This window comes from Mastigoproctus giganteus, chromosome 7 (genome assembly GCF_048544385.1).
Source record: "Mastigoproctus giganteus isolate SK-2022 chromosome 7, ASM4854438v1, whole genome shotgun sequence".
Classification (NCBI taxonomy): domain Eukaryota; kingdom Metazoa; phylum Arthropoda; class Arachnida; order Uropygi; family Thelyphonidae; genus Mastigoproctus; species Mastigoproctus giganteus.
Genome location: NC_143581.1, coordinates 80012326 through 80030365, shown reverse-complemented (window position 1 = coordinate 80030365; position 18040 = coordinate 80012326). Strand labels below are relative to the sequence as shown.

General features: G+C 34.3%; 1 protein-coding gene and 1 pseudogene across 1 annotated transcript in view; both read right to left on the bottom strand.

Moving 5' to 3' along the window:
- frj (membrane bound O-acyltransferase domain containing farjavit) overlaps positions 1 to 18040 on the bottom strand; it is a 92136-nt gene that overhangs the window by 38592 nt on the left and 35504 nt on the right. Inside the window, exon 5 of the mRNA XM_090378355.1 lies at positions 1108 to 1316. Coding sequence (XP_090234481.1) covers positions 1108 to 1316 — 209 coding nt within the window. The remainder of the gene's footprint in view (positions 1 to 1107; positions 1317 to 18040) is intronic.
- LOC150083021 (iron-sulfur cluster assembly factor IBA57, mitochondrial-like) lies at positions 5088 to 18030 on the bottom strand (annotated as a pseudogene).

Here is an 18040-nt window from a genome sequence, read left to right as displayed (position 1 = left end):
TTTATTAAAAATGCAAAAGTACTGTCATGACTTAGACAACGTACCAATTTCAGAGTTATTTGACTCCGTTATCAGAACAAGAGGTAGCATAGCCACAATTAGTAACCTTGTGTCAAACAGTGAATAAATGTATCAAATCTAAATGAGCAGCCAAGCAGAGTGTAGAAAGAAATGTAATTTTCATTACATGCATAATCCTTATTACTGGGCTGTATTGATTCATTTCAACAATTTAGTAAAGAAATGAGATGATATTTCAACAGAGGTATAAAATTAACTTCTATTCTGCATTATCTTTTTCTGTCTTTACTGTCTGGGGACACTACTGTCCCTCCACTGAAGAGGCTTATTTGATCATTTGTGGACAAATGCAATTTGTCCACAGGTGATCGAATTACCTACTGAATATTGGATTCATCTTTTTGGCAAATAGCATTGCCAAGAAAATGAATCCAATATTCATTAGGTCATTTTCCATTAGGTTGTGAATAAACTTAGTCATTTCTAAAGCCCAAGCTCTGTCACTGGAGGGACAATGATGTTACCAGACGGTAAAAATAGAAAAATATAATACAACAAAGGGTAGTGTTATTTTCTCAAACTATTTCTATACCCAAGTATTGAAACAGTCCCACCTCTATTAAATTGCTGTATTGGACTAATACAGCTCAGTAATAGGAGTTACATTATTCATTAATAAGTTATGTTTTCAATCAGAAGTTTTCTTCCAGACATTGCTTTGGCTGCTCATTTAGAATAACAGTGCCTTTAACTTTCTTAATGAAGTTATTCAATTAAAAATCAATATTAGCAATTTTTGGGCAACTCATGGATAAACACAGTTGTTTCTGAAGAGCCAGAGGGACCAGACAGTAAAGAAAGAAAAATATAACACATGTAGCATTAATTTTTCAAACTATTATCACTTCATTTCATTTCTTTTTTGGGTCCAACGCTGATCGTTTATAACTGACTGATTTATAACTGACGTATTGTTCATTTAGCAAAATGCACTTTCTCTTAAGAAAATAATTTCATAAACAATTTAAAAAATTCTTTGCAATAAAAATATTTATTTATTATTTTAAGGTATGGATAAAAACTCACACTTCTTTAAGCAGCTCAAAATTAGTAGGTCCAGAACCTGGCTGAGGCGCACTCACAGCTGGATATATTCCTAAGCCTGCCATTAAACAAACACATTCGCCTAAAACAAATCCAGTATAGATGCGCATTCGAAAATTGAAAAATAGAGGAGTCATATAGAAAACACAATACCAAAATGGTTGATAAATAATCTCCTGTGATGATGCATACTGTAATAAAACCAAAATTTCATTAACATTTAGAATAATACAGTAAATACTAATTAAGTCTTAAATACTTTAAAAACAATACTGTTAAATTATTTTGATATTTTACCTTTTTTTTTTTTTTTTCATTATAAACTAGATGAGCATTTTTTTCCACTGAATACAAACAAAAAAAAAAATAATATGATATGAAAAATTAAGTTGAAAATTCACACTTATGATGAAGGCAAAAACTAGGTTTTTTTTTTTTTTTTTTTTTAATCTTGCTTTTACAGAAAACCTGTGACAAACAATTTTACTTTCACTAAACCAGTCTGTGTTACAAAACAGCGAGCATACTTCCAAATGATAAAAACATTTTATGTTCTAGAACTAAGTGACTATTTTTGCAAGTGTAGGGATATTCAGATAAACTTTCTAAATATCCTTCTATCACACTTTGTTTACCGAAATAGAAAAAAAAAAATTTCAGTTTTTATGAGTGCATTTCAAGAAAATTCAATTTTTCATTTCCAATATTCTGACCATCTTTTTTGCCAAGCTTGTCATCATTCTACAAAGTACTAAAATTTTTTGACAGTTCTGTCATCTAGATATATCATCATGTCACCAGATATTTGTAGAAATCTATACATAGACAGATAAGCACCCACACATGCATGGCCATCAGCGTAGTGGAAATCTTGGGAATATACTGTATTTGTTCCCCAACTTCAGCCTTCAATTACCAAAATAATTCTTATGACTATTTGTACTGCATTAAAAGCTTTTCCTTATTCAAACTAAAGGCAATCAAATTATACATGCAACTGGAACAAAAGTCCAAAAGCTTACTAACTTTCCCACACTACTTAGGTTCCATCTCTACCACAAATTGCCATAATTTGAAGCAAGCTATTGATGTTCCAAAACAGAAACATTGGTTTAATCCGTGATCCTATTATTACCTTCAACTGCTATTGCAATCTTTTTGCGAAAAACCTTCAAGTATTCAGCTATTTGTTTGCAATCAGTGGGGGAAAAAAAAAAAATTCTCCCCTAGTTTATAATGAAAAAAATGTAAAAAATTTTTATCCACTATATAGAAACTTTGACATATACAGGCAACCCCCCCATATAATATGGTACTTCTACAACATGGTTTCGCTCTAACACAATTGATGAACTACAGCAATCCTCGCCCAACACGGTACCAGTCAGTCCTCGTATAACACGTATTTACATTACACGAATTCGATCATACACGATTTATAAATAGGGGAACAATATCTTATATAACACGAACCGAATTCGTTTATTGCACGATTCGCCTTTGTGTTTACAAGAAATGGCAGTCGAACGCAGAATCACCCCAACCGAACGCAACACGATAGGAATGAAGAGAAGATTCTGAAAATGTATTTATGTTTCTTATATCAGTGAAGGGGAAACACATTTCACCATAATAACGTAAAAACCCATACAATTCCAGCTATTGGTATTATTGCAAATGCAATTAGATCGAGTTTACTACCAGGGTTATAACAGATTCCACTAGCAGAAACGCAACTGGAAATTGTTTTTATTGTTTTATGGTAGTAACCCCTAGAAATGTGCTTTAGTAAAATGTGAGGTGTTAATAGTGTATCTCTGCCTTTACGGTGTTGTTTATCCAGTTGCTACACGCCCGCAGCTTTGTTTATGTGTATCAAGCGTACCTCCTCGTTTTGTAATTTTGCTTTATTCCCTAAAAATGAGTAAAATACTTAAAAAAGGTGTGAAAAGGAAGCATCCTGGTGAAGACACTACAGATTCAGAGAGAAAAAGAAAAGCAATATCGATAAACAGAGGCGGACTGGGTCAAAAATTCTTACCCGGGAAAATTTATAGTGGCCTCATACTAGCGTTTATGGCCAAAATCACACCGGCCTCCGGCCAACCGGGGAAACCCCGGTAAGGCCATATATCGGGAAACCCCGATAGAGAAAAAATATGAAATTGTGAAACGCTTTGAGCGAAATGAAAGACCATGTGATATGGCACGTGCTACAGACCTAAATGAGGCAACTCCGAGAATTACAAAGAATGCAGAGAAAATAAAAACAACTTTCATAGAAGGAACAACTCAAAGTGTAATTAAAATCCATTAGATTAAGACACAAGAATTGGAAGAGATGGAACCGCTATCATCTGTTTGGATAGAAAATCAAACAAAAAACAAGTTTGCTTACGATAGAAGCAAAAGCATTAGCAATATTTTATTACGTAATAGTTGTAATAAAATACGTAACTATTTTATTACGATTATTTATTGTGTTTGGTAATGTTTTGGTTACAAATGTGTGTTCAGTCTTGGGTGGTCGGCACCTAACCCTATTTTTCCCATAAGGCCTGTTGTTCATATTGCACGAGGGTTTCTAGGAACACAACTATCGTGCTATACGAGGACTGACTGTACTTATATAACAGGGTTTCGCTCTAACACAGTTTGAGAATTGCAGGAAATCTCGCATATCGAAAAACCCTGCTATTATGTTAGATGTAATTTTCAACGTTTCCATTTCTTTTTGTGAATCCCTGCTGTTTATTGTTATTATTATTATTAGCCATATGGTACAAGGAATCCTGAGGCTTATACTGCACCAGCCAAAAAAAAATTTCTGAATTACTCTGAGAAAGAGTTTTTGTTATTTGGTTTTTAGGAACATTAGCAACTAAGGGCATATTGCTCCAGGAATATGCGGTGGTCATTCCCCGACCTTTCTGCATCTTCCGTATTTGGTGATCACTGGCTCGAACCCCGGTCCAATCAAGAAGCGTGTGCTACGCACTGCTGCTCCTACCCACCTGACTACAGAGGCGCCACGAGAGAGAGAGAGAGAGAGAACAAGAGAAGTAGAAGGGAATCACCAAGAAAAGGAAGAATGATGATATCCAGCTCAGGACCCTGGGTGTGCAAGCCCATACTCACCAGATGTGAGCCCCTGGGGTAAATATATACTGAGAATTGTCATATTTTTTTTTCTGACTCTGAATTCATATTCTTTGTATTTTACTGAAAGTCACAAATGAATACAGAAAGTAACAATTTAAATTAGATTTGCTGCACAAGAATAATCAATAAAATAAAAATTAATTAATTTACTATGAGATTACTCAAGCGTTTAGGGCATAAGTCTCAAGCTATGAAGGAGTCTAGACTATGTATAAATATAGTGCAAATGCATCAGGAATACATAGCTGTATCTGAATAAATCAGATTATTAATAAAACGGCATCGTTTTAAGTTATATCTCATATTGTGAATACCTTCACAACGAGTTGCCATGATATTGCACTACTTCGAATAAGTAACGCTTCACCTAAGGAGAAGACTAATGTTACTTATTCTCAGATGGATACCACCACCCAGATGGCACCGTTTCAGGGCTATTTGGCCCTTCTTCATTTTAGCCCTGAAACGGTGCCGTCTGGGTGGTGGTATCCATCTGAGAATAAGTAACATTAGTCTTCTCCTTAGGTGAAGCGTTACTTATTCGAAGTAGTGCAATATCATGGCAACTCGTTGTGAAGGTATTCACAATATGAGATATAACTTAAAACGATGCCGTTTTATTAATAATCTGATTTATTCAGATACAGCTATGTATTCCTGATGCATTTGCACTATATTTATACATAGACTATGAGATTACCTAAAAATACTTTTAATTTTTATAAAAGCTTTATAACAAAGTAACTTTCACTGTTGAATTTAAAATTAATTACAACCCTGGTATTCTATCTCATTAATAACTATATCTTAAGTTCTTGAGGCCAACAATTTGGTTTGAAGGCTTTTAGAATTACTTCAGAGTCCTTTAACCTAAGATATTTTGCTTGAAAGTTATTAGAAATATTTAACATAGCTAATCCATATTTTCCTTCATAATTAAGTAATTTGCCCATTCTTTTCCTTTCTTGATTTTCAACAGTGCAAAGTTCTGAAATTTTCTGTTGTATTCTGCCTTCTATCATGACAGGAAAAACCTGTTTTCTTACAACTCCTGTATGATGTACCCTTGACACAGATTCTTGCCCTAGATAACATCCTTTATGAAAACTAACACCATGAAGATAGTCTGCATTACACTCTAAAGGAAATAATTTACCGAGTGGATAATCTTGAGTCCCTTCACCAGTTCCTAGTTCGTACCTAAGTTGCCTTTATGTACTTGTACATAAAGAGCTATTTGATATCTGTGATAATTCTACATTGTTCTTTAAAATCAACTTATAACCTAACAATGACAACCTTGGGTCTTTATTATAAGCAACAACATTTTCCTCATTGTTTAGCAGCAGAGATTTTGAAAATTCATTTCATTTACTGGAGAGCCAGCAGATATGTCAGCAGGATCTGAAAAGGCAACCCAGACAGCCATTTCACTTCAAACTGTAATCTCTACTTTTTTTATTCTGTACTGTTTAATGTGTTTTTCCACCTGGTCAATAATAACAGCATCACATTCTAGTAAATAAGCTGGATAATCACACTTCTGCAGTTTGTATATAAAAACATCATATAAAATATTACCGTGAAGATTAAGCATTGTGGCAATATATACATGGTCGTGTGGCACTAGTATGTGGATCATCCTCAAGATGGCGAGCATCAATGGTAATCAAACCTTGCAGTAAATTGGGAGTGTCACTGCCAACAAGTTTTATTAAACCTCTGCTTTTTAAATGCTCACAAACTAAGAAAGAGTTGCACTTAGAACTTGTTGCAAGGAATCTACTTATATTTTGTAGCTGGGAGTGGGATATGACTTAACACAGAAAGGATATTATGCCTGTAGCAGAAAAGGTGAATCATTGCCATACCCAAGTAAAAACGTTAGCTCTCTCTCTCTCTCTCTTTTTGTTGAGATCTGGATAAAACTTTCTTTACTTGCCTTCGTGATATTTTCCTAAAGCACATTTCTGGAGGTCACTAGCATAAAACAATAAAAGGAATTTGCAGTTTCCAGTTTATTGGTCTTTTCTGTTAGTGTAATCAATTATAAATGGGTACTAAACTATCTTCTTGCATTTGCTATAGTACCGATAGCTGGAATTCTTTGGGTTTTCACATTATTCTGGTGAAATGTGTTTCCCCATCTATCACATTCTTTGTTATTAATTCTTATCATTTTTACTGTTTTAAATTTTCGACCAAAAAAAAGTCAGTGAGCAGAAATATCAATTGGTATGTATTACAGTAAGTATTCATTAAGCAATGTAGATAAGCGTAAATTTATTTTTATTTTGCTAACTGGAAAATATTCTTCCGATTTTCATGTATCATTTAACTTTGTTAATTGGTAAGGTAATAAAGTTAAATTTGTGCTTTATATCTTAGTGGGGGTCCATTGTATTTTGTTGGGAGATCCCTGTTCTGTGCTATTGAACTTGTGCTGTTTTAGATCATAAAAAATTGTGAATTTGAAGCATGCAGTTCATGACTTTTAAAGAGAGCAGAAGATATAGTGATTAGCAACCATGAAGAGGAAGAAAATTAAATGAATGTACATTATCTGATATACAAGTATCACGGTTTATAAGGTAAGACTTTGTTCAGTTATTACTATTTAAGTTACTACTATTATAAAAATAATAGTTATTACTACTATAAAAATTAAGTTTCCAATAGTTATAAAAAATGGTGTATTTTTGTTAGCTTCTAGAACGTAACTCCCCTTTTTGTACTGGTTCTTAGTCCCGTATACCCAGTTTCACGTTACACAAGATTTTGTAGGAACCAAACTACCGTGTTACATGAGGGTTACCTGTATACTTCCTCTATGCATCACTAATTTGGTCTGTCATCTCAAAATCCACCCTTCAGCCTACCATGATGGTCAAATATTTTCTGATTGGACAGTTAAATGAGAAATTCAGGTAGCCTACCATGAATATTTTCTCAGTTAAATGAGAAAATAGAACTTCCTACTCTGTCATCTCAGCATCAACTATACCACTGAATTAAAGTGATGCCTGTTGCTGTTCACTGGCAATACAAAGCTTCAATGTTTTGCACCGCTGGTCACTGGTCAAAGTGAATTCCTCAACATCCGAGATTTTTAGTGGCAAATTCCACCCAAGACTACCAGAGCCTCTCCATTTCTTCATCTGAACCTTTCAGATAAAACAGATTTGATTCTTCAAATATCAACATTTCAGCTATCTGCTCATGATTCTTCATTCTAGCTACCTGCTCATGCTTTCAACCTTGACCCCGATGCCCAGTTGATTTCAAACTCACTCATTTGAGAGTTACTGATATCAAACTTCTAACTTTAGCAAACTTATCTCCAGTTTGAAAGAGCTTTTTCATGTTTTTATTCATTTTATTCTTTGTTAAAGCCTCACTTTACAATTAACTTTTTATTCAATGTAAATCTCCTCTTTACTGGATTTATTGTCCCTACTTTATTGGATGGCAATAAATGATTTTATAATTTTAACACCATGTTTTATGTGCATCAATTTGGTAGGAAAACTAAAGAGGAAATTGCTTTATTTGTAGCACAGAACTTGGGCAGTGTACTGTAAGTAGGTCTCAACAATATGAGACTGATGGAATCTGTATTCAAATCAGTTGGCTTTTTTTGGCTATTTGTTTATTATTGCTATTACACAATTTATGTCAATGATAAATAGCTTAGTAATGTGCAGTTTATTATCTCTAAATAAATTGAATTTTAACACCAATCTTAAGCCTCTTTTTACTCTCAAATGAAAAATTAATTTTCAATTTTCAGTTATGACTCTTAAATTGGTATTATTTTATTCTAAAATATACTAACTTCATCCATTGTTTTGCCTAACAAGTAACTTAAATTCTAAAAGAAGGTAATTAATATTAATAAATATTAGTATTTCATATTTTTCTTTCTTTGGTAGTATTTCTTTTACATTTTTATATCAAATGGTAATATGTGAAATCTTCAACAAAATTAACAATTCGCTCCCATTCCTTGATATCTGTGTAAAGATGGAAAACTCATAGCAACTGCTCTAGTTCTAGATTTTCTAATCCACTCATATGCCCAGAGTCTACTGCTACTGTAAAGAGATTTATGCAAGCACAAGCACTTAAAGAGATCTGTGCAAGCACAGTGGATTTTATACAAAAATTACTTTGCTCTAACTAATAAACATGGTTCTCACTCAAACTTTTGAAGCTATCATTCCCTCATTCACTAGGCAAAATTACAATTATGTATAATTTATCTGCCATCACAGCACACAACAGAAAACAGAAGTGAATTTTTCACATGGCTGTAGTTTTCATGTACATGGGTATGATCTTATAACTTTGATCCATTTATATCTGTATCTATAAATAAGCATTTTCAAAAATTTCTTTCTGATAAGCTTTGCTCATGAAGAGTTTGTCAGGATCAATGTTAAGGTTATTGAACACCATTGTGTTCACTGTAAAAAAAAAAATCTATGTAGGCTCAGACATCCCCAGAGCCAGTAATTCCAGGCGTGAGAAAAGCTGTAACGCTGCCTTCGGGCAGCATTACAGCTTTTCTCAGGCCCGGAATAATCAATTTGCAATGCATATAACAGGATGGATTCAATGCATTTTTTAATGTATTGCTTTATGAGATTAGGATTTTCTGACACTAGTTAGTTCCAAACTTTTTGGTCAAAGTGCCACATATGTTTTTCCCTCCTCCCCTTCCTTATATGCACAAAATGTGCAAGAAACTTATTTCTTCATCTCATTGAGTCCACAAATCCACGAGATTTTACTTTTTTGGATGAAAGCACCACTAACCATTACTGATATATTATTTTGATTTTTCTTACTTGTAAAGAACAATTGTGTAATCTTATTTTCATCCAAGGGTAATCCAATGCAGTTCAAGTATTTCTCAAGTTCTTTTTTCTTATTATCTGCTACTTTATTACAGTACCCAACTGATATTTTGATTTTATTAAAAAATTTCATATCTACATAAGTGATATGTTTGCAGTTTTGTGCTAAAAAAGGGGTCTACTGCTACTGTAAAGACTGGCACCCCCTTGAAGGACACCCTTTATCGACCTGATATGTAGCACTCAATGTTTCCATTCATCAGTTTTGAATGGAAACATGAGTTTCCATTTTCTGTCTGTCACAAAGAATTCTATTTAAACTTGAGAGAATATTCCCCCTTATGAGAAAGTATTCCTTCAGAATACCTGTTATGACAAGAATAAAAATGTTTTCACAGGTAGATGTAATATCTAAAATAATGATATCTAGATTCTGCTTGCTATTTAGGCCTTCTTGGATTAGAAGCAAGATTTCCATTAAATTTATAATGGTTAATCTCTGTGATTATACAGTGCAGATAACTCTGATCTATTCCTAAAGCAATATTAATTGTGTGGGATTGTTTTTTCAAAGAACTTTTGTAGCACGTGTCCTAAAGCAATTGGTCTGAAATCTTTCACACAATTTAAGGTGACTGATTTTGGGGACTTGTTTCGTGAAATAGTTTTCCACACCTTCAGGAAGTTGTCTTCATTCAGTATTCTCTCGATGATGTGTAGAAGTAAGTCAGTAATGTAAATACTACAGATTTTGAACATGAATAGTGGGGAATTTATCAGGGCCTATTGTCACCTTATTTGGGAAACTATAGATTGCTGCTTTTAACTTATTTCTCCATATACTTATACTGATTTCTCTCACTTCATTATTAGTCACTGTCTGATTGGTGTTTCAGTTTCCTTAATATTTGATTACTTTTTTGCATCCTGCTAATATTTTCTGTGTTATTTAATTTTCAATTGGAAAAATTAAATTAATAATGTTCTGAACGTGGTTTCATCTATTCCTTAAGTTTCTCAGTCATCTTCAGTAAACAGCCTTTTTTTTTTTTGTTGTTGACAATCCTTTTTACCTTATTTTAACTTTGCTTGCACAATATCATAATGTGCTCATCTTTTTACTGAATTGAATACTCATGTAAACTGGCCATAATCAGCTGGGTGTCCAATTCTCTTTCATTTTCTATACCATTTTTATTTATTTCTGAATATTAATTTTAATTGTGGATTGAACCACAAAATTTCTGTCTGAAATTATTTCTTTGGCAGCTCCCTCTTGAGCTATATGCAAGAAGTCGTGTAAGAGTGCTACTAAGACATCAGTATTCATTACAAATACTTTGCAATTTACATTCTAAACAGCTAGAGGAGAAATTATTGTATAAATTATTATATATAATAATTCATACAATAAGCAACATGTCTACAGCAGCTGAACCAACCGAAGTGGTACTATTATTAGAGAGAGCTGCCAAAGAAATAATGTCAGACAGAAATTGTGGTTCAATCCACATCTGGCATTCTCCTCCTTGAATAACTTCTCGTGTGTAAATATAGATGCAAAATACTCATTCAGTTTATCAGCTACCTGAGCATGATCATCAACAGTAAAACCATCTATGTTAAGTGTACCAATCTGATTCATCCCTTTCCTTCTACAGGTTACATAAGTAAAGAACTATTTGCTGTTTTTCTTTGCATCCTTTCCAGAGATTTCTCATAATCTGCCTTCACCTGCCTAACCTCCTTTGACTTGATTACAGACTAGTTTATATCTGCCATAGTCTTCTGTATTGCCTGATAATTTATATGCATCCCATGCGTTTTTCTTCTCTACCACGAACTGCAGTAATTTATCTGAAATCAATTTAGGCCTAAACCTTGAACAGTATTTCTTAGTTGGTACAAAAAGCCTAGTATCTTCCAAGATTAAAGTCTGAAGGCTTCCCATTTAGAATTCACTCTTGGTAACATCATCAGTTGATCCCACTGTATAGAATTTAAAAAATCTGAGACCAGTGTAGTCACCTTTACGAAAGCAAAAACCCTTCCCTTTACCCCTGATGTTACATCTTTAAGTAAATCCCAAATCAGTACACTGCAATCACTGCCACCTAGTGGTTCCTTTACCTGCAGATGCTTAACACATGAAGAATCACTGCTGATAATCAGATCAAGAGTATTACTCCCTCTTGTTGCCTCTTGAACATCTTGCTGTAGAAAAGTCATCCAATAAATCCACAAAGGCCTTGCTAGTGTGCGAGTGACCAACCACAAGTTCCAGTCAATATCTGGAAAGTTAAAATTCCCCATAAGACATTCGGATTTACTGGCCCACTCTCCTATTTCTCTGCACAATTGCTCATTATACTCATCAGATTCATTAGGCCTATAATACACATCTCAATTTCCCTTTCCCAGTGTTCGTGTCACACCACACTGACTCAACATTGCATTGTCCACCAATGTCAATTGGATGCACTTCCTTAGATTTTATCTTTTCTTAACTAACTGAGTAACCCCTCCTCCCTTCCTGTCTATCCTTTCTGTACACATTGTACTCTCCAAATTCCAATTCTGCACTGCTTACATCCATGTGGCACCACGTCTCTGATATCCCAACAATATCTGCTTTTGATGTCTTGACCAGCATTTCAAAGTCAACAAATTTATATTACTCCAAGCAAAGTGTACATGCAAGTATACATACACCTATTCTTACTCTTAGTTACTCTAACACAACCCATGTATTTACTTTTTCCATGATGACTTCCAGCAGCCCTTGAAATCCCCAGTACCTCACTTTGCAGGCTCCTGCTCATTCCAATAGAAGCAGTGCAAGAATCACTTTCACCTTGACTGTGGCTACTGTTAATCTATTAGTCTGTGAATCCCCACAAGCTAGCAGTTTTCCGACCCACCTAACAGTGCCTCGATAGCATCAGCATATTCTTGCACCCTTTCTATTTAGGTGCATCGCATCCCTGTAGAAACAATCTCTCCTGTTAATAAGCACAGACCACGCTGAGAAAAATTCTACCACATGAGCCTTGCACAATCTCTCCATCACCAAATTGACTGACAAGGTTCTCATCATATACTCCCTCTTGTGTCTGGGCAGAATTGCAGACACTTTCAAATTTAACCCTAACTTTTTTTCAACATTAACCTGTACTTGTTAAGTAAATCAGCAGATCTCCTACTCTTAATGTCATTAGTGACAACATGTACAACAGTATCACCCTTTGTGCCCTTAAAAGATGATATCTGCTCTATAACATCATCAACTTTTGTCCCTGGCAGACATACCCTGGTCCTATTCCACATATCCTTTTTGAACAATATATTTCCCGTCTCCCTGACAATAGAGTCACCGACAATAACTAGCTCCTGTGGGACCAGTGCATTCTGCCCTGACAGTTACCGCTGTGCTACCTGATAATCAAGTGCAAGCTCTGGCACTGATGGGAGCAGCTGAGAGCTTGATGGGTCCCCCAATTTAAGTCCTTCGAGGGCATCTGCCCTGTCCTTCAAGCTCTGATAAAGACCTATAACAACACTGAGTTTGGCGCCTAACTCCTTCACACACTGCTTACATTGAGCACACACACAAAGACATCCCCCTTGGCAACATCATGACCCATCCCAAAAATGTCTGCAAACATTTCACAAGTTGCACATTTCTTTAGGCTGTGGTGCATTGGAGAATTGCCCCCTTTGGTTCTCCCCTGAGCCATGGCACTCCCGCTACATTGTGCACGTTGCTTTGCTGCTCTAGTCTGGGGCATGATTTCCGTTTAAATACGATTTAATTAATTAATAATGAAAATTAATAAGGTTAATAGATTAAATTGATAACTTTACTATACTACAGTTGACTATACAACACTATACTAAGCTAAGCTAATGCAGTAATACGTATTCTGCTAAAAATAATCTAAATCTCTTTGAGCAGTTCTCTACTATATCTTAATATCTACTCCCATGCTGAGTAGCATTTGATATTTCAAGTTTTCTTAGCTGTATGTTATGTCTAACTCATATGCTAGAAATGAAATCAATCATCACACATGGGTAATGATGGTATAAGCATAAAATATAATAACTGCACTCCAGTCTATTTTCTTAATGCCTGAGAAATCTCTATAACCAAATTATTTTGCAATTATACCGCATTACTGTTTACTCTTAGATAATTTATTAAACTGGATCACCTAGTTATATAACAGGACATAACTTTATTTGGACTGCTTATATGAGATACATATGAAAAATTATTTTAAACTTGTAAAAATAAACCTGATTTCCTACAAAGTTGCAGGACACAAGAGTCAATCATAAATTAAAATTTTAAATAAAACTATAGTGTAAGAGGCAGTAAAAGGTTTGCTATGCAGTGGAATCAGGGTAAATCTCCAGCTCCCGAACAAGGTCAGTGAAGTCTGCTGGCATTCATATGGCCATCATCTTTCTTTATATGAAAGGCATTATTTCCACTCATTCTGACTGTAGATTACTAAAATAACTCAAAACTAGATAAATAATATAAATGCCAATTTACTGTTACTACTGAAAAATGCTATGTGACAAGACAATTTAAATACACTAACCTTGTATTTAAATTGTTTGTTGTTGTTTGGTTTTTAGGAGCATTAGCAACTAAGGCCATATTGCTCCGGGAATATGCGGTGGTCATTCCCTTGACCTTTCCGCATCCTCCGTATTTGGTGGTGATGGGCTCGAACCCAAATTGTGTTTAACTGACCCTGTGTGGTCAGAGTGACTTTATTTTGAAAAAAAAATCTACGGGATCAGTTAAATTATGATAAAGACAACTAAAGTCAAACATAGCACACACATTAACAATGTCATTATCTTAATTAGTAAAGCTCAAAACTGGAAATTTTATAGGAGAGGTGAAAAACCCAATTAAGCAGAAACGGTATTCCAAATAATACAAACCTTTAAAAAACTCCTCACCAAAGGTACACTGTTAATTTTTCAAAAATTATTTCTAACTTTTTAAAAAATCATTAAAATTACAAACTTTTCTGTTTTAAATGTTTTACTAATTCAAAATACAGGCAGTTCCCGACTTCGCGAGTTAATTCGTTCCTAGCGTGCGCTCATAAAGCGAAAACTCAAAACAGGAATTTATTCCCATTCTGAATGTTTTGGACATTCAGACTTGACTTGAACAGACATTCAAAAATGTTTTGGAACATTTTTGAATGTCTGTTCAAGTTCAGTCTCTTGACTCCTTACATGTGAACAAAAGTAGGTGAAATGATATCTGGGTTCACCTTTATTAAGTTAAAAAAATATATTTTTTTTAAACTTAATACCACTGCAAAGGAGTCCTGGATCTACCATTATCATCCTGAGTCAAAATAAAGTATGCAGTGGAAAAATAGCAAATCTCCACCTCCCAAGCATAGTTTATGAATTATGTCTATATGCTTGCCAATATTGTCTGTTGGCAACATGAAAGCATTGCTTACACTCATACTGTGGAATTATTCTGTGCTGTGTTTAGAAAATACTATAGTGAAGTTTTAAAGAAACTTTATCAAAGTGAGACAAAAAAAAAAAAAAAAATTCTGATGAAAATGTCTAGAAGGTTACTGCACCACAGCAAGAGTGTCACAGTTTCTGAGGAAACTATAATGGTTAAGAATTGAGGCAGTTCTCTTATTATTCAGATCTTGATCTTTGTGACTTCATTTCCTTCTCAAGGGAGAATTAAAATGCAAAGCTGAGCAGTATAAAATTAGCAATGATGAAATTACAGAAAATGTTTTATTAGAAACCAATCTTCCAAACCTAAAGGCAAGTAAGGCTCCTAGAGTTGATAGTAGGGCATATACCCAGTAACAGAGGTAGTTAGAGAGTAGTGCACTTAACCATTATAGTTAAGTATGATGGCATTATTGAACTCAGGAGAGATCATTTTGGATTGAAGAAGTGCCAATGTATAGCCAATACATAAAGGTCAATACATAAGAGTGAAGTGGATAACTATAGACTGGACAAGTAGCCTTGACTTCAGTGATTGGGAAAATCATAAAGGCAATGATGAAGAATGCAGTACAAAGACATTCTAGATGGAATGGAATTCTGAAGGAGACAACATAGTTTTGTTAAGGCAAAATCATGTTTAACTGGTTATCTATTTTGACACAGTCACTTATGAGCTGGAGGCAGAAATTATTTTGACACTATTTATTCGGATTTTATAAAAGCGACTGACTCAGTCCTCAAGAGATTACTGTATAAGTTGGAACATCTTGGGATCAAGGTAAGATTTTAAGATGAACTGCAGGCTGGCTGGAGGGCAGAAGGCTATAATTAATGGTTACTTTACAGATTGGGCTAACATTACAAGTGGGGTCCCTTCAAGGATCAGTTCTTAGACCACTGTTGTTTCTTGTTTTCTTAAATGAGAAACAACAGTGGTTGTTTGCAGATTTAGGTATCTAAATCTGAAAACATGATATCTAAATCTGCAAATTAACAATCAGCACCAAGTAGTTCTCCTTCAGGTGACCTGGATACACTCCAAGGATGACCAGAATATTGGCAGCTATGTTTTAATGCAGCAAAATACATGTGGGGACTAGTAACCCCAGAATATCTTATACCAGAGATGGCCATGAAGCTCTTGTTAGTAACAAACCTCCTGATATATAAAAAAAAAAAAGCAAAAAAAGTATACAACTAATTTGAAAAAGCAAAACATGAATTTCCAGAGTGGGCATCATACCATATTCCAAGGGGTGTCATAAAATTTTGGCATCACATGTGCATTGCTTTCCCTCATTTCTTTTCACTACATATATTGATATAACTGATTGATTAAAATACAATTACAAGTTAATACATAAAAATTTGCAACATTTATTTCTTCATGTGCTTCATACTCTGAAGGAAGCAACTTCAGACACATTCATTCTCTCTCTCTCTCTCTCTCTCTCTCTCTCTGAAAGCTAATAACTGCCCTAATCTATTTCAAATAATTTAAATTCCACTTTTATTGCCAGAAATCATGATAATTTCATAATTTCCAGGAATCAACATGACAGGAACCTACTTTGCCAGTTCATATTTATTCCCTTCTAGCATTAATTTAGCACACACTCGGGTAAACAGAAGTGCCAGTAAGCTTCTCCCAACATTGATACTGTTGTGAAAATCAGAGATGCCCCAAAGTATATTACTGCTTTAATATGATATCTTTCACCTTATTGTGTTAATTATTTAGATTTTTGGTATTCTTCCACTTAGCACATGTTCTGGTAAGTAGGTGTGTTATAAATTTATTTTTTATAAATATAAAATTGTTTTAATGTTGTTTTACTACAAGTGCTTAGCATAAAATTCCTTTACATAGTTTGCAAAAACATGTGGTGGCACCAGATGTAGATTAGTTGGGGGAGGGAGGATACTGATTCCAGTAGTTTTTGATTTTGTCAACACAACACATTTCTAACCTAACATATGTAGTATACCGCACAAAAAGGTTAGCCATTCCTGACTTTTACACTTGGTGGGATCAAATTAAAAGCAGTAGAGGAAGAAAGATTTCTCGGTTAAAATGTAGGTGGACATGAAGTTCTCCAAGCAACATAGATAAGTGTGTGTGAAGGACGTATTATGGTATTCTATTGATGATTTATCAGACATTTGCTTGTAGAGAACAGGGAAGTCATAATCCCACTGTATAATGCAAATGTAAGACCACACTTGTAATGCATTCAAGTATAAAGCCCACATTAAAAAAAAAAAAAAGACATTAAGCTTCTTGAAAGTGTCCAAAGATAGGCAACCTACTTGGTGAGATCTGGGAGAGAAAAAAAAAAAAAAAAAAAAAAAAGCCTCAAAGTATATTATTGTTTTAGTTTGATATCTTTTACCTTAATCTGTTAATTACTTAGATTCTTGGCATTCTTCCATTCTTTATTTTAACTGGTAACCTCTGCAAAATCAATTACGCATATCACCTGTATGACAAGTGTGTGAATATGAGCTATTTTAAAATCATCCTAATGAGATTTCTGAAACTGAATATTCCCAGCTTGTTGGATATCAAGCTGGGATACTCCATATATGGATCTCGCTGAAAAATGAAATGCATAACATAGCTTGGAAATGCTCATTTAGTCAAGAACAATATATTTTTTGATATTTCCAAAGCAAAATTGCCTGCTCACAGAAGTAAATACTTCTGCAAGCAACAAACCAAAATAAACCAAATGCTGTGATCAATTGTTTTGAGAAAGGTTTTGAGTTGGGAATCTTGAAATAAGTACCCCAGCATAAAAACTGTAAAGATTTCCCTCAGCGAAAGCATCTTTCAAGGAGCCATTATTTTGTAATAAAATTGTCTCCATCTGCATTTGTGCTGGGACCTCACCAGCATTAAGGGTGAAATGATTTTGAAATATGCAGATTTAATTTGGCCTAGAGTGAAAAATCAATGAACATTGAGAAAAGTTCATTTTGGACCTACAAAACCATGACAAACTTTTTTTTTTTTCCCCCACTCAGTTCTGCTTTATACTCCAGAATGACCACATAACTCAGGGGAATTTATAACCAGTCTTTTGACAAGAATATTATCCTTAACTAAGCTTTGCAGTCATGTTGATTTGAAACCAATCAAATCACACAGATATTAATGTACCACTCAGCGTGACCATTCAGTTATATTAGGGAATGTGTTAGACAACTGGTTTGATGAATGATCCAACATCAATTTTGTAAAAAAATGAAAGTGGTGCAAGTTTTGTTCATTAATGTTTTGTGACAAATTCAATTTCAAAGACTAACATTAGAAGAAATCAGGCAGTAATTTACCTTTTCCTTGATGTTTCATAAAGCTCATTAAGATAACT